This window comes from Macaca nemestrina, chromosome 1, assembly GCF_043159975.1.
Source record: "Macaca nemestrina isolate mMacNem1 chromosome 1, mMacNem.hap1, whole genome shotgun sequence".
NCBI classification, from domain to species: domain Eukaryota; kingdom Metazoa; phylum Chordata; class Mammalia; order Primates; family Cercopithecidae; genus Macaca; species Macaca nemestrina.
Genome location: NC_092125.1, coordinates 40,880,814 through 40,908,082, shown reverse-complemented (window position 1 = coordinate 40,908,082; position 27,269 = coordinate 40,880,814). Strand labels below are relative to the sequence as shown.

The 27,269-nt window shown below is 40.7% G+C and overlaps 1 protein-coding gene across 1 annotated transcript in view; it reads right to left on the bottom strand.

The window, feature by feature from the left end:
• LOC105484563 (laminin subunit gamma 1) overlaps positions 1-27,269 on the bottom strand; it is a 123,253-nt gene that overhangs the window by 4,187 nt on the left and 91,797 nt on the right. The window contains exons 5-27 of the mRNA XM_011746304.3: positions 26,797-26,985; positions 25,879-25,996; positions 24,839-24,937; positions 24,610-24,746; positions 24,071-24,193; positions 23,790-23,979; positions 23,366-23,478; positions 19,587-19,808; positions 19,280-19,468; positions 16,660-16,905; positions 15,986-16,139; positions 15,276-15,418; positions 14,139-14,317; positions 12,906-13,062; positions 11,117-11,322; positions 10,283-10,362; positions 9,152-9,289; positions 8,127-8,271; positions 6,865-7,014; positions 6,515-6,629; positions 4,776-4,975; positions 3,554-3,712; positions 897-996 (exon numbers count right to left, since the gene is read on the bottom strand). Of these exons, the coding sequence (XP_011744606.2) occupies positions 897-996; positions 3,554-3,712; positions 4,776-4,975; positions 6,515-6,629; positions 6,865-7,014; positions 8,127-8,271; positions 9,152-9,289; positions 10,283-10,362; positions 11,117-11,322; positions 12,906-13,062; positions 14,139-14,317; positions 15,276-15,418; positions 15,986-16,139; positions 16,660-16,905; positions 19,280-19,468; positions 19,587-19,808; positions 23,366-23,478; positions 23,790-23,979; positions 24,071-24,193; positions 24,610-24,746; positions 24,839-24,937; positions 25,879-25,996; positions 26,797-26,985 (3,552 nt within the window). The remainder of the gene's footprint in view (positions 1-896; positions 997-3,553; positions 3,713-4,775; positions 4,976-6,514; positions 6,630-6,864; positions 7,015-8,126; positions 8,272-9,151; positions 9,290-10,282; positions 10,363-11,116; positions 11,323-12,905; positions 13,063-14,138; positions 14,318-15,275; positions 15,419-15,985; positions 16,140-16,659; positions 16,906-19,279; positions 19,469-19,586; positions 19,809-23,365; positions 23,479-23,789; positions 23,980-24,070; positions 24,194-24,609; positions 24,747-24,838; positions 24,938-25,878; positions 25,997-26,796; positions 26,986-27,269) is intronic.

Here is a 27,269-nt window from a genome sequence, read left to right as displayed (position 1 = left end):
TTTTGGCATGAAAGCTTTCCCCTCATCAGACTGTCCTTACTTAGCAAATGAAGAGAATTCCAGGCAGTAAAGTCATGACCAGTTTTAAGTGTTCTTTTTCATTTTTTAAATTGAGACAGGGTTTCGCTCTGTTGTCCAGGGGGGAGCGCAACAGCTCACTATCACCTCAAACTCAAGTGACGCACCTGCTTCAGTCTCCTGAGTATCTAGGACTACAGGCGCATAGCACCACACCCAGCTAATTTTTAAAATATTTTGAAGAGACGAGGTGAGATCTCCACCGCTATATTGCCTAGGCTGGTCTCAAACTCCTGGCCTCAAGCTATCCTCCTTCCATGGCTTCTTAAAGTACTGGGATTACCAGTGTGAGCCATCACACCCAGCCTGTGTTCTTTTATTCTACTATTGAAATTCTTTACTTTAAATCCCTTAAAGATACTGCCAGCAAGATGAGTTAAGAAAAATCACTCTTTAGTTATACAATGATACTGGACCATAAATACCACCCTAGCTGGCAATATATCTTCAAAATACAAAAAGAAACTCCTCAGACCACAATGTTCTATTTAGGGCAAGGTCCACAGAAGGCACCTAGTAAGTGCTTGTCACATTAACACGGCCTAAAGTCATGATTCAGGTCACAATGTAAAGCTGACAAATCGTCAGTATGGTAAAGCAGCAAGTTGCTCTTAAAGACCCTACTGTGTAAGACAAACACTGATTTTATAAGGCTTTCAAAAATAAGCAAGAGCAAAAGGAAATATTAATAATTAACGACTTAAAAGGGATTCATGTAAACCTGTATCATCTGCTTTTGAGTCAACTGTACTGTATCAGATCCCAAGAACAGTACAAAAGATTCAGAGACTGACAAAAATGACTCTATAGCTACGTACCCAGCTGTTCCAAGAGGTCATTAATAATGCTGAGGAGGCTAGTAACAGAGTTCTTGGCTTTTCTGGCATTGATCTCGGCTTCTTGAGCAGCCTGTGAAGCCTGTAAGGGAAAAATGAGGCAAAAAGTCCTGACTGTATGTTTTCATCTTCTTTAAATCTTTTTTCCCAATGACCCAACAAATTTAAATTTGCAGATTTTCTTCCCTTTTCTAACTTAGGAAATTGAAATCTCTCACTGCCTTTTTTCTTTTTTTTCCCGGTGGGGCTGCTGCATATCTTCATATTGAGGATGTTATTATTTCTACTTCATCAAAGTTATGAGTAGGCAGTCAGGATGCCTACACTCACTCACTCACTATATTTGTATTTCAAAAATTATCTCCTTTTCTCACGTTCTCACTCAATAATATACGGAGGTATATTCATAGTAAAACCTATTAAGCAGAAAGAAGTTATTTTTTAAGGATGAATACAGAAACTATGTTTCAGAACCAAAACATGTCCTTTGGGACACTCTTAGGGACTTATTAGAAATGTCCTATTCTTTGAAAATTTTCACAGTTAAGTAAAGCTCTTCTGTAAACTCCCCTTCCACATGCAATGACCCAGCCACAATACCCCTGACACACATACTTGTTTATTGGGGCAATATAATTTACATTTTAAAAACCAAACAAAGGTAAATACACTTGGGAAATTCCATGAAACCTGAACAAATAACTGTGCATGAGTCATAGGAAACAGCAATGGAAGAGGAAGTATCTAAGTATCGGAAAACAGATGTTCTCACAAATAAATCTAGTTGAGATTTAAGTGAGTGGCTTTGAGCCTCTTACCACATAATTGCTTTTCCTAGTTTTGGGTCAGGACAACGCAAACATTTTGGGATCAAAACAATGTGAAGATTTAAAAAAGAACAAGAAAACAAGACAAAAAAACCTTCAAAAATAAATGATTAATCTCTGTCCAAATGGCAGCTGTCCTTATTGAGCATCCACAAACTTGTCTGCGAGTATAAAACGAGGGAGAAAGGACCCTGCCAGGGCCGGCCAAGAGCGATGTCCCTGCATTTAACCTGTGGTCTCCAGCCTCCTCTTTCAAAAGAATGAAGCTATACACCTTCATTCTTCTGGTTAAAAAATACATTACAGACTCAAATAATACTGGCCAAATGTTGGCCTTTCAGAATTGACAGAAATACAAATGAGATAGTACATGTGAGGGTGGTTTGTTTCCTTAGAAGTTATTTACCAAAAATAATAAAAAATCTTCTTTCACCCTTTGACCTAAACCAAAATCCTTTTTTGAAGCTCCTAAAGAATACACTGTTTTCTTTTTTCAATGTTTTAAATCTAATGTTTCTATAACCATATTAAAAATGAAATCCATATATGCTCAACATATGTGAGAAATATCTATTTTTTTAACTTTATATTAATTTTTTTTTTTTTTTTTGAGATGGAGTCTTCCTCTGTGGCCCAGGCTGGAGTGCAGTGGAGTGATCTTGGCTCATCACAACCTCCACCTCCCAAGTTCAAACGATTCTCCTGCCTCAGCCTCCTATGTAGCTGGGATTACAGGCACCTACCACCATGCCCACCATGTTGGCCAGGCTAGTCTCGAACTCCTGACCACAGGAGATCTGCCCACCTCGGCCTCCCAAAGTGCTGGGATTACAGGAGTGAGCCACTGCACCCAGACACCTTTATGGGAATTTTTACTTGAGCCACACCATGACAGAGAAAATAAGGATAATCCAAACCAACACCCACCCCCCACCCCCACCTACAAAAAGCATAATAAAATCAGGTGTTTGCACAGGGAGAGTTTCTTTTATCACTTCCCTAGAGTCTTCACTGAGATTAACAGGCTTTGTACTTCTTTTTTCCATCCCAAGGTGAAAATGACCCACACTGAGGGACTCTGTTTTTTGGCAGCAGTGAACAAAGGCCTCTTCCTTGCCACTGAAAGCGAGCAAGTAAACAAGTTCATGTATGTCATTACCATGATTGCTACACCCAACTGGAAAAAGAATATTCCTACTGTAACTCCATTAAAGTCGTTTCAAAGCAAAATATAGCATAGAACAGAAAAATGGACCTTAGTTCTTCCTTGGGCCATCCATTAACAAGTCAATTTTGTTATAAACGGTACCTTGCATACACATTACCACAAAAGGTGAAAAATTAAACTAGATGTAAGTTTCATATGTTTTGGTTGGGTGGTGGACAATGCCATCTTCAAAAATTTCTTACATACAAGAAACCTGTCTTTGTCTCTAAGGAGCAAGGTGCTGGGAGAACAAGAATAGGAGAAAAATTAACTTTTCGCTGCATTCCTTTTTTATTAACATTTATGAATTACCCATTGAAAAATATAAATACATACTTTTTAATGTCCTAAAACGTCAAACGTGTAAAACGATGTTTTACTTTTAACTGAGTAACTTTGGGACACGACAATTGTGCAACAAAAATACCTGGCAGAAGATCCAAATTCTTTGTCTTCTATGTAAGCTACTAACCCAATTCTTGACGAGACAACGTGATGAAAAACAGAAGTCAATATAAAAAAGATCCTTCTTAACAAGTGGGGGATCTTTATTATTAAACACTGTTCACTTTCTGCCAATGAACAAATATACCAAAACCTCTTACCATCCCTGCCATCATCATGTCCTGGTCAGCGTCATCTTGTTTTCGCTTTAGCTCTTTTTCTGCTTCCTGTAGTTGCTTCAACATATTGTTCACCTCATTATCCAGATCTGTAACTTCTGCAAAAGTTCTTTCAGCTTCTGCCTTAGTGCTGGTGGCATTCTAGGCACAAAAGCAAATTGCAATTTTTTTGAAAAAGCTTTCCTTTTTCTCAAGTATGCTCCCATTCCTTTTATAATTTGTAAAATGACTCAAAAATATAATCCGGAAACAATAATATATTGATTTATACTATCTCATGACTTACATTATCAATTTGGGTTATAAATAATAGTAAAAAAAAAATTACTACCCACATGATAACATTTTGTATTTTATCTAGCACTTTCATTTGTATCCTCTTCTTTAATCCTGGAAACTTCTTTTCTATTATTGCCATTTTTAGCTGGGGTCACACAGATAGCAAATAATAAACATTTAATGGCATACACTTTCTACAACATCATATTGATTAGATGCTTTCACTGAGATAAAATTTAAATTCAAAGCTAGCTTGGTTTCTTCTTGGCAGTTCATCATAATGTACAAAAAGACCACAATCCTAAAATATGAGTATTTTATAAAAGCCAACTGTTCTAAGGAAACTAAGAGGTTTCTGAGATTCTTAAGTACCTAATTCTAAAATTGCTCCAATCTCTCTTTTAAACAAAACAGACTGACCTTGAAATAAGAGAAAGCCAGACTAAAAAACATTATTCTTTAAGATGAATCCTAGCAGTGGCAAGTATGGGAAGTCTCTCCTAGGAGTAGCTTACATATGGCGATATGCTTGAAAGGGGGACTTGAAAGTTGTATTGATAAGGCACACTACATAGTATTGAAATAAATACCACCTGTCTGAGTCAAAGAAGAATGTTTATTTAGAAAAAGTCTGATTCTTTGTGGGAATGGTCTCTACAGACCTCTGAAGCCAGACCTCACACTGAGACACAGCAGAAATTTTAGAGTAAAGCACCCTTTTACTGATTCCCCCTCCTCAATCAATGTGGATACCTACTCTCACACCTAGTCAAAAGAAAAAAAAAAAAAAGACAAATATGGTTTAAGACAATTTTACCGAAGTTCAGGGAAAAAGTCTGCAAGGGCTCTGAGGGTCTGGAAAGAAACTGGAAGGTGACTAGAGAAAGGTATGGGCAGGGACTCTTGGAGAAGAGGAAACGCACACCTTTTGGACAGCGCTCGCGATCCTCTCCGCCTCATGGGCCTTGTTCTTGGCCTCTGTGGCGTCCGCCGCAGCGTTGCCCAGGGCCTGCTGGGCTTCCCTGGTCTTTTCATTGGCTTCAATGATGGTCTGGTTGATGGCAGGAATCTTCCTTAGTGCCTCCTCTGCGGCCGTCTTGTTATCGTTCACGCGCCTATCAAAATCTGAAACGAGTTCAAGGACACATTTGAGCTAAACTCCCAACAAGTAAAAAGGGGGCCTTTCAGGGAGTTCCAACTGAATTTTGTTTTTGAACAATGGAAGTCAGGGTAAAAAATGGAAGACAGCATGGGCTGAAGTTTTAGAAATTACACATCTCTACAGAAAAGGTCCCCCAGGTAGTGTTACAGAAATGTTCCCCGTTTCTGGAACTACAATTCTTACTTGAACAATGTGCTTTAAAATGCAGAGTGCTGAACATCCCATTACCACTACCTCAACCATTATTAAAAGCAGTGGCAATTTATTTAGTGTTTACTGTGTGTCAGGTACTGAGTTAAGAGTTTTGTGTCTTTGACATAAAATAGGCTGTATGATTTTTATAAGAAAATTGAGGATTAAAGAAGTTAGATGACCTGTGGTGCAGGGTGCAAGGTTTTGAACCAAGACCCCCTGACACCAGAGCCCATACTTTGAAATATTTTTTTTTTTTTTTGGAGAGACAAGGTTTCACTCTGTCACCCTGGCTGGAGTGCAGGGGCACAATCACTGCTTACTGCAGCCTTGACCTCCTGGGCTCAAGGGATCCTCCCACCTCAGCCTCCCAAGTAGCTAGGACTACGGGTGTGTGTCAGCATGCCTGGCTAATTTAAAAAAAAAAAAAACATTGTAGAGATAGGGTCTCACTATATTCCCCAGTGAGAAACTGGTCTTGAACTCCTGGCCTCCAGGGATCCTCCCTCCCAAAGTGTTGGGATTACAGGCCACCGTGCCTGGCCCATACATTCAACTAGTATCCTGTAAAGCATCCTGTAAAGCTTCTCTATTTATAGAACCTATGACTATTTTATCAGACATGAATTCACAGTTGCTCCGTGAATTGGTCACATTTCTCTTCTGTCTGGGGTGAAGAAAAAAAAAACCATCAAAGCATCAGATGCCACTGGCAGAGAAAATGAAAGATAATCTCCATTTACCTATGTAAGTTCTTTTTTTATTTTTTTTGAGATGGAGTCTCACTCTGTCACCCAGGCTGGAGTGCAGTGGCTGGATCTCAGTTCACTGCAAGCTCCGCCTCCTGGGTTTACGCCATTCTCCCGTCTCAGCCTCCCGAGTAGCTGGGACTACAGGCGCCCGCCACCTTGCCCGGCTGGTTTTTTGTATTTTTAGTAGAGACGGGGTTTCACCGTGTTAGCCAGGATGGTCTCGATCTCCTGACCTCGTGATCCGCCCATCTCGGCCTCCCAAAGTGCTGGGATTACAGGCTTGAGCCACCGTGCCTGGCCTGTAAGTTCTCTAAATAGGCATCTTGATTATGTGAGTTTGCCTAATAAGAAAATATCTTTAAAAAAAAAAAAAATCCATACTGAAGTATGCAGGGATAAAATGACATGAGTTCTGGGATTTCTCTTTGAAATGCTTTAGCATAAAAAAAGTAGGGAGCTGGGGATGAAGTAATAAATATGGTAAAAGTCGTAATTAAAAAAAAAAACAATCACTCTAGTGGTAGAAGCATTTGCCCCTGTTATCTCAGCCTTTTCTACCTTTCAGGTTGTTGAGAATGTCATTAGCTTCTTGTAAGGTATCACGTCCCTTCTTTGCAGCCTCTTCGGCGAGGGCCTTGGCAGCATCAGCTCGGGCTAGGAGTTGGTCTGCGGTCTGCAAACACATGGCAGATGAGAGGATGAACCCTCAAAGCAAATCCCTTCTGTCTCCTGGACAGACAAGGCTCTCCAGAGGTGCCACCCTGAGACTTGCCAGCATACAACATGTTAGGGTGCTCTCTCAGCACTATGGTCTGCTGTCTGCATCAGAGAGACAAGATCACCACAGACCCATTTGGACTGTTCAAATGTTGCCTCAAGAAATGAAGCGACCTGCAAATCAAACCAACCTGCTGTTCAGTCTTTCCTTTCTCCAGAAGGTTCTTGACTTCAAGTTCCTTCCCTCTCATGTCTTCTCTGAGGTCCTCATAATCTTTCAACTTCTGGTCAATCAGACGTTCCAGATTCTCAGCTTCCATCTTTATGTTATTTGCTTCATTCTGTGAAAATCAAGTAAGATCACTACACTTTGGATAAAACATTTAAACTAATGAAAAGGTAGGCTTAGGAACTCTGTAACTCATAATACTCAATTGATATGTTTAAAAGAACTGCACAGATCAAGATTTTATGGGCTTTCTTTTTAAAAATGAGATATATTTCAGACTCACTGAAATTCACAGCATCCACATACAGTTTGATGAGTTTTGACAAACGTATTTCTGCATAACCAACACCCCAATCAAGATACAGATTTCCATCACCCAAGAAGCTCCCTTTTCTCCCTTTCCACCTGATCTCTACTCCATCTTTCCAACACTGTGCCTGCCATTGTTCTGATTTTTATCATCATAGACTAATTCTGCCTCTTTTCTAATTCTAAATATACAGAATCAGACAATCTGTACATGTCTGAAGAGACCTAAACCTTTATGATAAAAATCAAGTCAACACTTCAGATATAAGAAGTGAAACTTAGTAAATCTCAAGCTTAATGCAAAAAATACACCATTTATACAGAGCTTGGAGTGAGGATCCATGATTAGAGTACAGATATTAAATAAAATCCTACCAATTCCAAAATATTTTACCTGCCCCACAATGTCCTGCTACAGTCCTTTAATTAAACCATTCTCTCTTATTTCTCTCTAGGTCTCTACTAGACAGAGCCTGGGAGTAAATGTCTACATGTACTCTGTTTTAACCAATTCAAATGTATTATAATTTGGATTTGTACTAAAGACTTAGGAGTGATTGTTCATATCATTAAAGTAGTCTTTGCTATTTAATGTTTACAATCACAGGATTCTTTACCTTGACAAGTTTTTGTTTTTGTTTTTTTAAGAGATGGGGTCTCACTATGTTGACCAGGCTGGTCTTGAACTCCTGGCCTCAAGCGATCCTCTCACCCCACCTCAGCCTCCCAGGGTTGGCATTACAGGCGTGAGCCACCATATCTGGCTACCTTGGTAAGTTCTATTAGCGTATGTGAAATAGACTCAACTTTAGCAGCGAGTCAGTGGGAGGACAGAGGGAGGTGCAGAGCAGTCGGCTCTCACATAGACTTGGGGGAGAGACAGGGTGGGGCTGTGCGTACAGGCTGCCCCCATACCTCCAGTGTCTCAGAGTCCAAAGGGCTCAGCTGAGCCACGCTGGCATAGATCTCAACAGCTTTGTCACCGGCCCTTTTGGCCTCCTCATGTACTCGGGCAGCTTGTTTTTCCAGATCTTGTGAGATGTTCTTCGCTTGTTCATACCTAAGACACAAATAATGTGATTTAATGACAACTTAGCTGCTTTTAGCATCTTAATGTTAACCAGATTAACATGATCATGTGATAATATGCCCAAAACCTCAAAGGAAATGCTACATTAAAATGCTTGCATTTTAATAACATTTTGCATATTTACATTTTCTCTTATCATTTCTATTTATAATGTATGGCTTGGCGGGTGCGGTGGCTCACACCTGTAATCCCAGCACTTTCAGAAGCCAAGGTGGGCGGATCACCTGAGGTCAGGAGTTTGAGACCAGCCTGGCCAACATGGTGAAACCCTGTCTCTACTAAAAATACAAAAATTAGCCTGGCGTGGTGGCAGGTGCCTATAATTCCAGCTACCCGGGAGGCCGAGGCAGGAGAATCACTTGAACTTGCGAGGCAGAGGTTGTAGTGAGCCGAGATCACGCCACTGCACTCCAGCCTGGGGGACAAGGGCGAGACTTGGTTTCAAAAAAAAAAAAAAAAAAAGAAAAGAAAAAGAAAAATTTTTCTATAATGTATGGCTTACCATATATTTTCTTATTTCAGACACCCTTTAAAGATTTGTAGTTCAATTATGTTTCCTCTACTTACTCTATTATATTTTTTTCTCTTCTTCATTTGTGCAGAATTTTAAGTATCATGGCTCATCTTGTTACTATTCTCTGTAGTTATAACAGTAATTGAATTAAACCAAATCTCTGTGGCTCCACACGCCCTTCTCTACTTACTGTGCCATTTCAAAAGCATGATTAACAAAGGAAATCTTACTGCATGAATGCATGCCCTGAATCCACCAGCATTTAATTTTTCATTGAATTAGTGTTACTTACCAGAACATCTGAAGGGGTGTAAACCACTTTTAAATTATACTCACTTCCTATTAAGCTCTTCAATCTCAAATGCTGTTTGATTTTCTCCTGCCAATGTCCTCAAAAGCAGGTTGTATGCCTCAGTTGATGTATCATTGGCTGTCTTTGCCACTCGAACAATGTCATCAGCTTCCTGTTTATGACTATACAGATAAAACAAAAAATAAGCCATGAAACAACCATCTGATAGGGAAATAAGTAAAATTTAGGTAATGCTTACTTTATTATTACTATTTTTTGAAATGGAGTCTCGCTCTGTCACTCAGGCTGGAGTGCAGTGGCGCAATCTTGGCTTATTGCAACCTCCACCTCCCAGTTCAAGCAATTCTCCTGCCTCAGCCTCTTGAGTAGCTGGTATTACATGCGTACGCCACCATGCCCAGCTAATGTGTCTTTAGTAGAAATGGGATTCGCCATGTTGGCCGGGCTGGTCTCGAACTCCTGACCTTAGGTGATTCACCTGCCTCAGCCTCCCAAAGTGCTGGGATTACAGGCATGAGCCACTGCGCCCAGACTACTTTATTATATGTACATATACTAACATGGGCAAGAATTCTACAAATATTGGAAAACCTCATTCATTTGGAATTTTGCGATCATTTCAGTGGGGCTGAATTTATGAATAGCCTTCTAAAACTGAGATGAGAATATTTTCCAAAAAATTATTGGTATAAATTTATAAGAGAAAATGTTTATAATTATAATTCTTCAGAAAAACTATTTTTAAATTTAATTGAGAGTAATGTATATATAAAACTGTGTATGCCAGCAAGACATCATTTATCTAATCATAAACAAATCCCACGCCTAATCTTTATTAACAACAATCTGCTAGTTTCACTCAGTTACTACAGTCTTAAATAAGTTAAGAATCTAAAAATGTTATGGTTTTGAGATATATAAATATGAACTGTCTTCAAGCCACTGTATTCTAATATTCAAAGTGTGAATATTCTAATGTAAAACTAAAAGGAAGAAAAGAGTATACACAGCCGATAACATCTTAGAAAAGAGAGCAAACCTTGCAGAAGTGGGTTATGTGGAAAGCGTTTATGGGTTATGGAATAAGACAACACACACACACACACCATAACGGAAGCCACAACTTAACCATTAAACAGAGGTCCAGAAGTTACCGTTCAGCAAGCTTTCGAGCCTCTTCCGCCAAAAGAGTCATGTTGTTTGGGTCCCCTGTAGATTCTGGCTGAGTGACTGACTGCACAGGAAATAAAGCACTTATTCTCAAAAGACTGAATTATTTCAATTTAATAAAGCAAGAATCAAAACTAAATTTTTGTTAGAGGGCAAAAAGAACGCCTCTTCCTTTTTTTTTTTTTTTTTGAGATGGAGTTTTACTCTTGTTGCCGAGGCAGAAGTGCAACGGTACAATCTCAGTTCACCACAACCTCTGCCTCCTGGGTTCAAGTGGTTCTCCTGCCTCAGCCTTCCAAGTAGCTGGGATTACAGGCATGCGCCACCATGACCAGCTAATTTTGTACTTTTAGTAGAGATGGGGTTTCTCCATGTTGGTCAAGCTGGTCTCGAACTCTCGACCTCAGGTGATCTACCCGCCTCAGCCTCCCAAAGTGTTGGGATTACAGGCGTGAGCCACCGCGCCTGGCCCCAAGAATGCCTCTTCTTATTTTCAGGGATCTTTATTTAATATCACCACCCTCGATTGCAGATTCTTTCTATTTTCAGTAAAGGATAAAGGAAGATTAAACTGCCTAGTACCATAGAAGGAACAAAGCTAGAGAAATAACCCAGATGTCCCTTGGTTTTTATCCAGTTTGTAATAACTGTTTCATGCCAACTATGAGCAATGTGGCTTTCTTGCTCCATAATTAGGGACAAATAGAAAGATGCATGGAGTCAATTTAGTTGAAGAAGCACTCCACTGCCAGTAACAGACTTGCTACAAATCCCAAGGGCCTCCCCCATCCCCACCTCAGACGTTTGCAATCACTTACCACATTGGCAGCAGCTACTTTTGCTTTTTCAAGTTCTCTGGACGCGATTTCAATCAACCTCTCTGTGTTCTCTACATGGGCACGTGCTTGTTCAGCCAAGTTTCCAGTCTCTTCAATGGTATTCCGGATATTTTGTAAACGGCTAATTTGGCTGGACAGACTGTTATTCACTCTCTGTAGGCGATCCATCAAATTCTGGTCAACATCTAAAATGGTTTGCAGAAGAAAGTCTGTAAATTATCTGAAGAGGATCGTATCATCTCACATGAAATCTGAGGCCCTATGTATCTTTACTCTTGAAACATAGCAGCTTTCTGCCAGGTTTCTGCAAAGCCCCTGGCATAGCTGGACAGCCTTTACCATGCCCAGTAGGTCCTTCTCTGTATACTCATCACACTTCTCCAACCGTGTGCCCATCTGCCCACTTGACTATGAACTCTTTCTTACTCATCACTATATCGCTGGTCTTATGCAGTGGATGGCAAAGAGAAGACACCCAAGGAATGTTTGATGAAGGCAAGAATGATTGACTTTAATACCAGCACGTGCAATTTAGTCATAAATATACAACGTTGTTAAAAATGCTGCCAGCCCTAAAAGCCAAACATTTTTCAAAATCCAGAAAAAAACTAGGTTTAAAACATATGTTGAAGTATGACAAATTAAACTCATTTTGCATTTTAAACTAAATAGACTCTTCTGCCACCCCCATGCCCCAGCATATCAGTATAATTTCTTTCAAAGTGATCTCTGTTTTTGAATAGTTCTTAAAATTATTCTTTATTAATATGCTCATTCAACTTAAATCTCATATGCAGGTCCTAACAAATCAAAAGATAAAATATAACCCTATTATTAAAACTTTCATGTATCATGAGGTTTTATTAATATATAAAAACCATTAAGTAAATTGACCAATTCATATTTCAGCATCATGCTCAGTGTTGGGGTCTAAATTTTCTAAGGAATGTAAAAAATAAAATAAAAAAAGATGAGAAGTCAAAGGTAAGACCAACAAAGATGAATACAGGTTTGGAAAAAACTAAACTGAAGCAGGGCTACCAAATGCATGTACAGAGGTGATATTCTATAAACTCTTGCCTAACTGTGTATGGTGGTCCTGCTTGGAGGGTTACTCAATTATTTGATAATGTAAAAATTTTTTGGCTGGGCGCAGCGGCTCATGCCTGTAATCCCAGCACTTTGGGAGGCCGAGGTGGGCAAATCACGAGGTCAGGAGATCAAGACCATCCTGGCTAACACGGCGAACCACCATCTCTACTCAAAATACAAAAAATTACCCGGGCACGGTGGGCATGTGCCTGTAGTCCCAGGTACTTGGGAGGCTGAGGCAGGAGAACCACTTGAACCCAGGAGGCGGAGGTTGCAATGAGCCAAGATCAGGCCACTGCACTCCAGCCTCGGTGACAGTGACTCTGGCTCAAAAAAAAAAAAAAAAAAGCAGCTTATGAAAACGCATGCCTTTCATGATTTTTAAAACTATTTTAAGACACCCTGTAATAGAACAGATTCAAAAAATGCTTGAAATTTCAATATCAAATAGTTTTTTATCTGTTGGAAAATCACCCTAGTTACTATATCTTAAAGCAGTAAGTTTGTCAGGTTGTTTTTGAATTAGTGTTTAAAAAATGAAATAATTTATAATCTACAAGTAGTTTAAATATTGAGAAAGAATTTTATAAAACCACACTAATTAACCTTGCTTTAGGAGCCACATCTAAAGATTGGTCCACCTCACTGAAGTCACGCACTGTTCAATCATGCATACCTTTGACATCCTGGGCCTCACGAAGGAGGTCCATAACTTCCCTCTCTGCTTCCTTTAGTCTATCCTCGAAGGCTTGATCCGTCACCATCTCATCCCCAGTTCCAAGGTTTGCTATGAGACTCTCTAATTCCTGGAGCTTCACTCGATGATCAGCAACCTAAACACACAGAAGAAAGAAAAGGGAAAGGTAGGACACACAAGTATTCTTGAAGAACTCAATCATACTTCCTGCAAGAATCATGGGCACTCCATGAATATGTAGTTCTATCCACTCCATGGATGTCTACTTCTGAAGAGAAGACATGGCTAGTTTTTCTTTATTTTTCTAGCTTCAAAAGAAAACCTTCAGAGTCATTCCTTTGACTTTAAAGACTGCATGCTGATGATTCTTCAGCTCTGACCTCTCCCTTGAGTGTCAGATTACCTTCGTGACATCTCCACTCAGCTCTCTGATAGGTATCTCAAACTTAACATCCAAAATTATACCTCTTACCTCTATTCTCCCTGATGAATTCTCCACCTCAGTAAATAAGGCCTCCAGCTACCTTAAGCAAAAAACTCAAGACACATCCTTATTCTTCTCTTTCCCTATCCTGTCCCCAAACACGCATATTTATCCAATCCAATTGAGGCTTCCCATTAAGCCCCATTCCTAACCATCATTGTTCACACAGCAGTCAAAAGCGCTCCTCTTAAAATATAATCTGGATTTCCTAGATTTTAAGAGTTTCTTCAATGCATTCTTATTGGATTTGGGATCAAATCTAAACTCCTTACTATGGTCATCACGGTCCCATATAATCTGTCCCGACCAACCTCTCCAGTCTTATCACAGACCACACTCTCCGCACTTAGCAGGCTCCAGCCACTCTCCAGCTCCCAGGCCTCTGAATGCCAGGTTCCTTCTGCCTGGAACAAACCTACCATTACTTTTCACTTGGCTCATTCCTTCGTATCCATAAGATCTCACCTTAGATGAATTCTGTAGAGAGGCCTTATATAAAGTAGCTTCCCCCAGTTATTCTCCTTTTGTATTCTTCCTGGCACTTATCTCAGTGTTTGTTTTGTTTATTTATTTATTTTTTATTATTTGCCTCCCAACTGGAACATAAGTCTTTAAGAATAGGGACCACATCTATCTTGTTCACCACTTTTTCTATAAAGATTAGTGCACAGTAAGTTTCCACTCAATGTCTGCTGGAAGAATAAATGAATGCACTATTGACAGCTTACCTTATCCTTTACCAAACGGTAACAAGCTGGACATTCCTGGCAGCCAGGCCAAGACCGATTGTAGAAATAGTTTTCTTCACACTGGTCACAGCGATTTCCCACAAAGCCTTCTCTGCATTCACAGCGACCATCGTCTTTGCACTGAAGTGAAAGAGACCCCTCGGGATGACAGTCACAGGCTGCAGAATAAGGAGAAAATAATACATAATTAGCAAAAGAAGGAAGAGTATATCTCTTATTTCAGACTGGCAACAATAAGCTGACTATACTATTGTTATAATTTTCTGAAAAACAGGACTATTTATGAGATATTAAATGGCTAAGTCTGTTTAGCAGAGAAAACGGACAGTTTTTAAAGTCAAAATGAGCTTTAAAGGAAAACGTGCAACCTTTGGGACACACTTCAGGTTACTTAGTAATTAGAGAAGTTATGAAAGTCCCAGTGCTCTTTTCATGCACTTCAAGAATTCATCTCTACCTTCAATTCTCCACTGTTTAATATTTCTCTAAGGAACTAGAAAACCCAAATGCTAATGCTTCTTTTGCATTATCTTATAGTTTGTTTATTCACTGTGTTCTCTGAACTGAGTCAATTACTTATGCTACATTCCACAGGAGAAATGAAGGAATTCAGAAAGCAAAAGCCAATCTGTTCTGAGGCCCAATTCCAGGCAAGTGTTTATGCCAAAGAGAAGCAGATGTTTATACGTAATCATACCAAAAGGGCCCCAAGGGTGGGAAGCAACTAAAGCCAGTAAGTCAACAAACACATCGTGAACACAATCCTCCACTATTTCATTATCTGCACTAAGAATGCAATCAATAAAGAAGTTTCGTTAACCACAGTGGGAAAGCTCAGTAATCAAAGGAAGACTTCCTTGGAAAAAATAAAAGATTGGAAAAAGGAAGAATCAGAAATGTTATAAAAGAAAACATACAAAGAAACCAGAGAAGGCTTTGATCTGCAGAGTTTTAGAAATGGATAATATTCATCAAATAAAGCATCTACGATGACTTAGGTACAGCCCTGACTATGAGCCAAGTGGCTAGACGGAGGGTGTCAAAGTCTTTTCTGGCCTTAAGACACTAACTGGAATTAGGGGAGGCTTAGAGTTGTATGCCACCAACACCCCTTACGTTTGCAGCCTTCAGGTCCAAACCCAAAGTGGTTGACCTCACAGCGCTCACAGTGCTGACCGGTGATGCCAGGCTGGCACTCACACTGGCCGGTGCGGATGTCACACTGCCCATTGGTGGAGCCCAAGGCATGGCAGTCACACCTGAAAATGAACACAGGACATTTCTCAGGCAAAAAAAAAAAAAAGACTTTAAGCAAAACCTTTTTTTTTTTTTTTTAAGTATAGCACTGATCTTGTATCAGAAAACTGAATGGTAAGCGTTACTAAGATGGAATGTTAAGGGTTATTAAGCCCCTAAGGTTCAAGTAATTTTCATGAGTGGTATTCAGAACTTCTTTTCCTCACTTAACTGCTACCAGTGTTCTCCAACCTGGGACTGTATGGACACTAAGTAACAACTCTGAAAACAGAAGTTCCCAGGCTGCAACCCTGGAGAGTCTGATTCTAAGTGCCTCAGAAAGGACCTGGCAATTTGTACTTTTAAAAGGTTGTTCAGATGATTCTGGCACAGCTGGGGCCACTGTGCTCCACTCCTTTCTTTCAATAGCTTTATTACAATTCTCCAGCATTGCCCCTGAAGGATGCGTTGCCTACATTAGGCACTCCAGGAATTTCTGAACAGTCAACTATTAAACGTAACTTATAAAAATTCATTTTTTATAACAGAAAAAGCAAAGATTACTTCCACCAAAGGCACCTATGTCTCACCTCTCACAGCCTTGCCCACTCTGCAGGTTGTAGAATCCAGGGTCGCAAGCACCACAGTCCCGGCCAGTCACATGAGGCAAACATTCACATTGCCCCGTCACGGGGTTACAGTTGCTCTGCTGCTTCACTGTCCCATACGGATTGCAACTGCAGGCTAAGGCAGGAAGACAGAGACAGCAAAAGACACAAATCACCTGAGAGAAATACTAAAATATAAACAATCCAAAGAGATTCTTTAGACTTGTGTTGCCAGGTTGGTAGCTGCTGGTCACATGTGGCTACTGAGCACTTGAAATGTGGCTGGCTGGTCTGAATTGAGATGTGCTATAAATGTGAGATACGCAATGGATTTTCAAGGTTTAGCCTGAGAAAGAATATATATTTCATTAATAATTTTTATTGATTACAATAAGAAATAATATGTTAGATATATTAAATAAAATACATTAGTATTCATTTCACCTGTTTCTTTTTACGGGACCACAGGTGTCAGACGCCATGACTGTCCTTTTTATACTTTTTTAATGTGGTGACTAGAAAATTCTAAATGACAAAAGCAGTTCACAATGTACTTCTATTGGACTAAACAACTACATGTATTTTAAGAGACACATAAGAATTGTCACAATAAAGGGACATTTAACTGTGACAGAATCTGGTTAAAGGCTGATTACCTTTGCATTTGTCTGCTGGATTGGGAGCCAGGGGATTTCCAAAAAATCCGTCTTTGCACCGGTCACAATAGAAGCCAGCAGTATTATAGATGCACTTCAGGCATTCTCCTGTCAAGCGATTGCAATTTCCAACTGCGTTGGGATCAATGTTGTCATTGCACTGGCACAGGCGGCAAAGTCTCACAGGGCCGTTTCTACCTAGGGGGTCTCCAAAGTAGCCATCATCACAGAGCTCACATCTCTTACCTGGGGATGAGACAATCTGATGTTATGAGAAAGAAAAGCCTTAGACGTTTTTGGTGCTAGATTACCACTGGCTACAGGTAGTCCAGAGTAATCATCACATGAGAGAAGACATGGTGCAACAAAGGGCAAAGGACCTGGGCTGCAGCCCTGGCATGGGGCCAGATCATCAGAGTGACCTTGAGCACATCTCTATTTCCTCACTAGAAAGGAAGCACCTGGTCTGCCTACTTCACTTCAACTGTTGTGACAATCAACCCAAACCATCTATTAAAAGTGCTCTGTAAATGAGTTAAGCCCAAGGTTTATAAACCTCTCCAGTCTCAAAGGATAGTACATTCGTATATGTTGTTTTGGCAGATGATATTAAAAGAGGTGAAGTGCCACTCTTGACACCATAGGTTTCCCACACAACAGGGTGAGCAGAACCATTCTCTTAAAATGTAACAGGCATGTGCTAATCCTTGTTAATCAGTATCAATTGGTACAAAATCAGGGTATGTTAGAAGAGAACTTAGAAATCATCAGTTGCTGCCTGCTTGTGTTAAATATTATAGATCAAGGAAGAGACAGGATAAGTACTTTGCCTGCAACCAAAGAACTGACAGGTAGAGAGGGAGAGCTAGAATCCAGGGCTCTTTCCACTGTCCTAAATTCACCACTCCTCATCCTTCCTTTTCCACTTACCTACCATGATTAGTTCAAGTTGGGCTCATGATATCTTTGTAATCAGTAGGGCCTGAATTAGCCTAAAATTTCTGGTGAATCCGAGGTTTATTAATTCATTCAACAAGTATTTTCTGAGCTCTACTACATAACAGCCAGCACTGTTCTAGGTCATTAGGATGATGTGAACAAGGTGGATAAGGTCTCTGCTCTCATGAAGCTTATGCAGCGGTTGGTGAAGACCAATACATAGACACACAGATAAACAAGATTACTTCAGATAGGGATACGCATAAAAAATTTAAACAAAATAGAGCAACATGATGGGGTGAAGGTGAGGGCTACTTTATACTGGTGGGTGGGGAAAAATTCTGTAAGAAGACGACGTTGGGATAGCAATGGAAAGACAGAGAAGAGACCAGCCAGGATATTATCCAAGGGAAGAAAGTTTCAGACAAAACAAGATAAGCCATGGAAGCAGTTCAAACCCATGTAGGAGCATGGAGGTCAGAGTAAGTAAGGGATTTGGTTTTAGTGTATTAAGAAGCTACTGGAGGGTTTAAAAGTGGTATAATGTGAGGTACATTTTTAAAGGACCATTTTGGCTTCCATGTGGAGATTGGATCCACTGTAGGGGAGCAGGTGAAGCAGGGAGAACAATTAGGCAATCCCAGGTGAGAGATAATAGGTTTGAACCAGGGTAGTGACAGTGGAAGTGGTGAAAACTGGTCAGATCTGAGATAAAATCAGTAAGATTTGCTACTGTTTCTAGGACTTGAAAGGAAGATGAATCAAGTATAAGCCCTGAGGTTTCAGCTTGAGCAACTAGGCTAATGGCAGCATATTTACTAAGATGAACAAGATTGGAGGAGAAACAAAGGGTTGAAGAAAAGGGAGGAAATCAAATATTTAACTTGGATTTGTTTAAATTTGAATTCCTTAGGCTATGTGAATCAAGATCACAGCAGAAAATGGCTGATACAATCAAATCAGCACGGAGTGTAGGGAAACTGCGAGGAGAGTGTAGCACTTGAGATAGGCTCCATACCCTGGGCCCTCAGGTGGTAGGTGGAACAGCTAGCAGAACCTAAAGGTGAAAAGAGCTGTTTGGACAAGGTCTGCCAGGAGCTGAGAACTTTGATTTGAGGTCATCAATCCAGAGAACCCCATAGAGAAGGAGCCATGGGATAAATACTCTGTCCTCACCCTCTTCCTTCTCTGTGAGCTCCCGTATGTGCTTCCTGCTGTCTGAATGCAGATGGAGCCTGGCATTTGATGCAGTGCATGCAGTTCTCAGTCAGGGTGGAGAAAGGTGAACAGGGATGTGGAAAGGCAAGCGGAAGGCTTCTAGCCCACCACCCAAGTGGAAATGGCAAGTAGGTAGCTCAGGAGAGGTGTCAGGGCTGGAAATACAAACTTAGCTATCATATAGAAAGGCTTTTGAAGCCTAAAGACGAGATTTGATCATCTAAAGGGGAGATGGTAGATCAAGGTGACATGAAAGCCCTTGGTTGAGAGACGGAGACAATGAGGGGATACCCAAAAGAGAGATGGAAGGAAACAAGGAGAGTGAGCCTCAGTTTCCTATTAGGAAAACCATAACCACTGAAACTGAACCAAACACAAAGATCCAAAACAACCCCGAAGCCCCTTTCCCCGAGGTCTTTTTATAGAATGGAACACTGAAAGCAGACAGAGCGAGCAGACTTACCAGTGGTGCCAGTAGGACAGTTGGTGCACACCACCTCTTTTGTCTTGGGGACAACAGCACAACTTGAGCCTCCAGGACACGGACAGGGCTGGCAATCAGAGGAGGTTCCTGCAGTTGAATCTCCATAGTACCCATCACTGCACTTCTCACAGTGCGGGCCAGCCGTATTGTCTCTGCAGTTACAAACACCTATTTGGAGGGCAGGTGTGAGAAAACAGGCAAGTGTACAAGTATGTAAGACAATGAGCACTTTCTACCCAACTGCTAAAGAGAAGTTAGGTCTAAGAGCTGCCAAAGATCATCTCACCTGTCTCAGGATCACAGGTCTCGCTGTGTCCATTGCAGGTGCAAAGCACACATGGACTGTATGGTCCAAGACTAGGAGTTTCTCTTCTGTAACCTGAAAGGCACATCTCACAAAACTGCCCTCCATATCCCACAGGACAGGTGCAGGACTCCACCCAAGTTGCAGGGACTCCAGGCCCAGGACGAGCACTTGCCAGGGTGACATCATCCAAATATCCAGCACCTGTGTATGGTGAGGAAAAGAAAATCACCAAACTGGCTTGTTTTCCACACCTTGTGTAACCTCAGTAACACTAAAAAGTAACTAGACCCCAACTTCCAGAGAAAATTAGCCATTAGCTTAACTGGGCTCTGATACACTAAACAAGATATCCACATCTATCCCCTGGAGAAGAGAATTAGAAAACAGCATTTAGAAAAATCATGTGGTACTGAGTGCTAAGTATCTGGAGTAGTGGTATAGCAAACTTTTATTTTATTTATTAATTTGTTCATTTATTTATTTATTTATTGAGATGGAGTTTCACTCCGTCTCCCAGGCTGGAGTGCAGTGGTGTGATCTTGGCTCACTGCAACCTCCGTCTCCTGGGTTCAAGCAATTCTCCTGTCTCAGCCTCTTGAGTAGGTGGGATTACAGGCACGTGCCACCATGCCCGGCTAATTTTTGTTTTTGTTTTTGTTTTTTTTTAGTAGAGATGGGGTTTCACCATGTTGGCCAGGCTGGTCTCGAACTCCTGACCTTAGGTGATCAGCCTACTTCGGCCTCCCAAAGTGCTGGGATTACAGGCGTGAGCCACTATGCCCGGCCCAAACTTTTACATTTTTTAAAACACACACACGTACCCTTAGATTTGCTGAATTTTATAGTCCCCACCTATGTGAAAAATGAAAAGCATTAGACAATCATTTGAAGTGAGAAGAGATATGAGCAAGAGTGTGGGGGAAAAAAGAGTTTACATCTATAGCCATTAAGCAGTGTTTTCATTCTTTTGCTACAAAAGCAGGCACTAACTACAGAATTCAAGGATAAGACAGATGGGAAAGCACCTGTCAACAGGTAATACTCAGGTTATATAATTTCTGTCCTCTGTAAAACAGCCAAAAAACCCACAAAAAACAAAAAACAAAAACTCTCAAGTAAAGTTCTAATACTCAGGGTTACTTCTTACAAGTATACAACAAAGCCCAATGCTTTTCCATTTCTATAAGAAACCAGAGGAAACCTTATATTGCATTAGATCAATGGTTCATCCAATCCAGTGGTGCCCCTGATACAAGCATCAGCAGGAACATTTTATCAGAGAGGTAGAGGCTTCAGTAACATCATCATATTTCCCTGTAATCTCCATTCTACTCTTGGGTTTTGCAGTCTTACGCTTAAAGCGTATTTTTCATGTTATGAAATAGCACTTGCTGTTTATAAAATTCATTTGAAAATTGACCACCTAAGGCTGAAGGACACCTCCATTACTACCCTAAACGTACTACTTTAGTATGTTTACAGGTTTCTCTTGCCTAGTTAGGTCATGAGATATGACTTTATGGTTTACTGTGCTTCCAATTCTAAACATTGTTAAATCTCCCCATTCTAAAAATACTCTTTCATCGATCTTGTCCCTACTCCCAAATTATAGCCCATGTCTTTTCCTCATAGCCAAACTTCTTAACAGAACATTCTGTATTTTACTTCAACTTCAAATTACTTTTTAAAGCACTGTGATCTTTCAGTTTCATACCCTCCCCCCACTGATTGATTGATTGATTGATTGAGACAGATTCACTCTGTAAACTCAGGCTGGTATGCAATGACATGATCACAGCTCACTGAGGGCTCAACCTTTTGGGCTCACGCATCCCCCTGCCCTCAGCCTCCAAAGTAGCTAGGACCACAGGTGTGTGCCACCACACCCAGCTAAGTTTTTTGATTTATAGAGACAGAATCTTGCTATGTTGCCCAAGCTGGTCTTGAACACCTAGCCTCAAGCAATCTTCCTGCCTCAGCCTCCCAAACTGCTGGAATGACAGGCGTGAGCCACCACACCTGGACAGTTTTAACACTTCCTAAAAACAGAAACTCAGCAATGATTAAGGGATCACCCAATCCAAAACCCAATGATGCTAGCTTCCTAAACTTGTTGTTTCTCTTTCTTAAAATTCTTTTTCTCCCTTGGGTCTTATTTATTTAATTTTTTTGAGACAGGGTCACACTCCACTGGCCAGGCTACAGTGCAGTGGCACAATTACTGCTCACTGCAGCCTTGACCTCCTGAGCGCACATGATCCTCTCACCTCAGCCTCCTGAGAAGCTGGTACTACAGGCGTGCACCACCATACTCTGCTAATTTTTTGTACTTTTTAGTAGAGATGGGGTTTCGCCATGTTGCCCCTGGGTCTTGGAGCATGGACCTTAACTGTTTCCAGGATTCCATCCTTCTTTCCCATCTATATTTTCTGTCATATTTCCAAGTTTAAAAATTATTGCCCATATGTTGACAACCTTCTAAATCTGGATCTCTAGTCCTAATCTCTAAGCCCCAGATTCATATTTCTAACTACTTATAAGCCATTTTTATCTGGATATTCACGCAGGCTTCTCAAAAATCAACACATCTAAGCTGCAGATGCCTCTCCCAATACCACATCATCACTAACTCCACCTCCCCAAATAGCTGCACCTTGCTAGAGAAAAAGGTCCTTGTTTAAAACATTTTTTTAGGAAAAAAATTTTGGCCAGGTGCAGGGGCTCATGCCTGTAATCCCAGCACTTTTGGAGGTCGAGGTGGGGGAATCACCTGAGGTCAGGAGTTTGAGACCAGCCTGGGTAACATGGTGAAACCCCATCTCTACTAAAAATACAAAAAATTAGCTGGGTGTGGTGGGGCATGCCTGTAATCCCAGCTACTTGGGAGGCTGAGCAGGAGAATCGCTTGAACCGGGAGGCGGAGGTTGCAGTGAGCCAAGATCATGCTATTGCACCCCAGCCTGGGTGACAGAGCAAGACTCCGTCTCAAAAAAAAAAAAATTTTAAGTCTTAAATTCTTTTTCACCTAAAATTATAACAAAATCATTCAATAATTTATGACTTTTAATAATTTAACCAATGGCTCAAATTATAAATTATAATTACACAACAGTAAATAAAAAGAAATGAAGATGAGGCAACTTGAGCCAGTAGAATTATAATTAGAATTTTTTTTTTTTTTTTCTGAGACAGATTCTCATTTTGTCACCCAGGCTGGAATGCAGTGGCATGAGCTCAGCTCACTGCAACACTGCCTCCCGGGTTTCAGCAATTCCCATCCCTCAGTCACCCAAGTAGCTGGGATTACAGGCTTTCGCCACCTCACCTGGCTAATTTTTGCATTTTTAATAGAGATAGGGTTTCACCATGTTGCCCAGGCTGGTCTCAAACTCCTGGCCTCAAGTTATCTGCTCGTCTCAGCCTCCCAAAGTGCTGGGATTACAGGTGTAAGTAACTGTGTCTGGCCTATAATTAGGTTTTCTAGAAAATCTATTCATATACAATGTAACCTCAATTGACCTACTGATCAATTGAGTAATCAATTAGTGAATAATACTATTTACTAATTTTACCAAATTTTTTCCAGGTCCTTGAAAGCAGTTAAAAAACGCATTGTTCTTATATATAATTCATGTATAATGTGGTTGTTATACACTTCTCAGCGTTATATATTAGGAAAGAGAAACTTTTGCATTATCACGAATCTTTCTACCCGATCATCTTTTTAAACAACTCTCCTAAATTATATCATAACTTACTTCTCTCACTGTATGTCCCACGGATCTTGATAGAGGTCAAGTTGTTTAGGAGCTTCTGAAATTCAAAAGGGGTAAGAGCAGGCCTCCAAGGGTAATCTGTTGCTTCATGGAGCCTGGAGAGAAAGAAAGGGCCACATTAACCTCTGTAAGGATAATTCTGGATGTTGGGGAAACATTTCTTATTCATTTATGCCACCAACAACGCAATGCTCTGACAATCAAATCAAATAAAAAATGAGACTATTGATTTGTTAGTACAATTGGAAAAGATAAAGGTAAACAAAGGAAGGCTCCCTTTTACAAAATCACCACAATAACCCAGAAGGTTTTCTTTAAAATATATCTAGAGGCCAGTTAAACTTAAATAAAGACACCACTTTCACAATGCTAGTCAAGTCTCATTTTACAAAGAAGGCTATCTTACCTGAAGACATACTTCACAGTGGTCTCACTTGGATAGGAATTGCCCTGAGCGATCAAGGGCACAGATACTCTTAAGCCAGCTCCCTCAAGCACAAGGTCTTCTGCAGAGAGGCGAGTATCTCGCCTGTCCACTCGAAAGGAGAAGGAGAGGTTCTGACCATAACTCAACACCTGCTTGCCCAAGAACTTTGCTGGAATGCAGACACAATGGTGGGCAAGAATGTGAGACTGAGATTAAACAGAGGCACACAGCAAGTCAGACTGCTTTCTAGCCTTACTTACCAGGAGCAATGAAGTACCTAGGAAAGTAGCTGTCTGAGATCACGGCAATATCTTGCCTCTCAGAGGACCATTCCAGAGATGCTTCAGAGCCATCTCTCTGTTCCACACGCCACCCATCCTCATCTGCAGGTAGAGAAGGAAAACACAAGCACTTTACACTGTAAACATCCTGAATTCAGGTCTTCTATGTACCATAAAAATGTGTAAGACCACACCTTGTATACAGAAAGGCATCAATAAACCTTTTTAAATAAATGGATCCTACAACAGTACCTATATATGCTATACCACTCAAACTATATTTTACTTTATTACTATTTACATAACATTTGCAATCACTATTCATTGAGATAAATTCTAAAGCCAAAAGTACATTTTCATTAAATTAAAAGGCCAAACTATAAAAACTATGCATGCTAAATAATACAAAGTGTTGCCAACCATCAAAAAGCCCTCAAAGAGTTACTGATTTTATGTTTAAAAATATTTTAAGTGTAGTCTCACAGCTCTAACAGGTTGGGGGATGAGGTCTAAATTACCAATCTGAAAGGAAGAGGAGATAGAATAAACACTGTAGCCAACAGCATTTGTACAGACAGAAGAATGCCCAAAGCAGAAGCAGGGTGTGCAACCCCTAGGATTAGATGATTCCAGATTAAAAAATCCAGGTTTGCATCTGAAAAAGATTAAGACACACTCGGTTACTTTTTTTTACTTGAACTATGGTAACAGAGAAAACACAATGCAGCCAGAGAAAGAATGCACTACCTTTCACAATTGAAGCCTTCGACATTGTCTTTGCAAACACATCTTCCTGTTTCAACATTACATTCATCTATGCTGCCAGAGGGATCACAAGAGCATGGCCTATTCAATGAAAAATGGATAAAACAATCAGAGAAGGGAGAAAAATTCTATTCTTAAAGCCAACCCTTTCTTTCTCTGAGACAGTTTTTTTTTTTTGAGACAGAGTCTCACACTGTCGCCCAGGCTGGAGTGCAGTAGCGCCATCTCAGCTCACTGTAACCTCCACCTCCAGGATTCAAGCGAATCTCCTACCTCAGCCTCCTGAGTAGCTGGGACTACAGGTGCACGCCACCACACCCAGCTAATTTTTGTATTTTAAGTAGAGACAGGGTTTCACAATGTTGGCCAGGATGGTCTCGATCTCTTGACCTCGTGATCCGCCCACCTCGGCTTCCCAAAGTGCTGGGATTACAGGCATGAGCCACTGGCGCCCAGCCAACAGATTTTTTTTTTTAAAAGAAATACACATAGAACAAAATGGATCCTAAAGCCTTTTTTTTTTTTTTTTTTTGAGACAGAATCTCGCCCTGTCACCCAGACTGGAATGCAGTGGCGAGATCTCAGTTCACTGCAAGCTCAGCCTCCCAGGTTCATGCCATTCTCCTGCCTCAGCCTCCTGAGTAGCTGGGACTATAGGCACCTGCCACTATGCCCAGCTAATTTTTTTTGTATTTTTAGTAGAGACGGGGTTTCACCATGATCTCGATCTCCTGTCCTTGTGATCCGCCCGCCTCGGCCTCCCAAAGTGCTGGGATTACAGGAGTGAGCCTAAAGTCATTTTTATATTGGTTTCAGTCTAAGATAGTCATCCCATTAAAACTCTGCTTACTCTCTGTACAAGCCAAACCCCTGTGGCTCACCATTACAGCTAGTCCTCAGTCTTGCTGACAATTATTATGGGAAAAATATTTACCATGCTGCCAATAAGCCACAAGATCTATTAATATGTGTTGACTACATATAGACTCTGCCCTCTTCTTCTGGCTTTGAAAATATTTTACCTGCATCCTGCCTCAGTGAGAGAATGGAATCCAGGCTGGCAACGGTCACATTTGTCCCCCATTACTCCTGGCTTACAGCTGCATCTGCCGTAACTATCACACTGTGTGCTTAGAGAGCCTAAAATGTAAAGTGCCTATTGTCAAACAAAAATTCGGCCAGATACGTAAGTAAAATCAATGTGTTAAAGAAAGATAACTGGTAATTAAAAGCAATGCCTGAGAACCAGTATGCAATCTCCTGATGGTCACAAAGAGAATAAAAACCAAATTTTAAATCAGAACTTTCTCAAAATCATGCCCCTTTAAGCCATGGGATTTTAAGTTTCTAGACACATGCTAAAATGAATTCACTCATCAATGTTGAAAATCACTTTGTACCCAATGAAACACTACACACAAGACCAGTTACTTCTCTGTGGGCGATCACAGTCCCTTAAGGCCCATGTCTAGAATTTAAGTATTTATAGGGCTAAATTACAAAAATAAAGGTCAAACTCTTGAAGAAATGGGCTAGACTAAGAAAGCTGTGCATCTCTGTACACACACCAACATGCTAAGAATAGTTTAGCACTCTAAGGAGATTAGACTAAACAAAATCATTAACAAGGAAGAACTCACAAAGCAGTTAACCTTTTACAGTCAAAGTTCAAATTGTCTCTACGATCCTGTTGGTAATTATTTACAGAACCATTACTCAGACCACCACCCCCCCTTACACACCAGAAACTCATCTGAAAGTTCAACTTGGTTAAAAAAGGTGGAGGTGTGGGGTACAGACAGATCTTGACTCATTTCTGTGTTACAATATTGTACACACTTCCACACTTAGTTGTGCAAATGCCTTGGAAACAAAGCTTTCCTTTCTGGGGGTCCACGGAACTATCATTTTGTCTTTCAATCCATCTTCCTGTCACTTACCCACAGGACTACAGTGGCATGGAGAGCAGGCTTCATTGTTTCCAAGGCGGAAGAAGTTCTCCCGGCACCTCTCACAGTGGGCGCCATCTGTGTTATCCTGGCAGTTGGTACAGTGACCCCCATGGCCAGTAGAACGATAGAGTTCAGGGTCGAAGTAGCATTCCTGGGATCGACCATTGCAGTCACAGGCTGTCAGTCAAAACACATGAGTTACATCAGATCTGGGTACCTTTAAGAACAGCATTTTAAGACTTAAAACCAAACATAATTTCCCACATCTCTGAGACAGACAGACGGTGGTAGACTAAGAATGACTACCAGATGCACTGTTTATCAACAACAAGAAGGCCAGGTGCAGTGGCTCATGCCTATAATCCCAGCACTTTGGAAGGCTGACGCAGGCAGATCACCTGAGGTAAGGAGTTCAAGACCAGCCTGACCAACATGGTGAAACCCTGTCTCTACTAAAAATA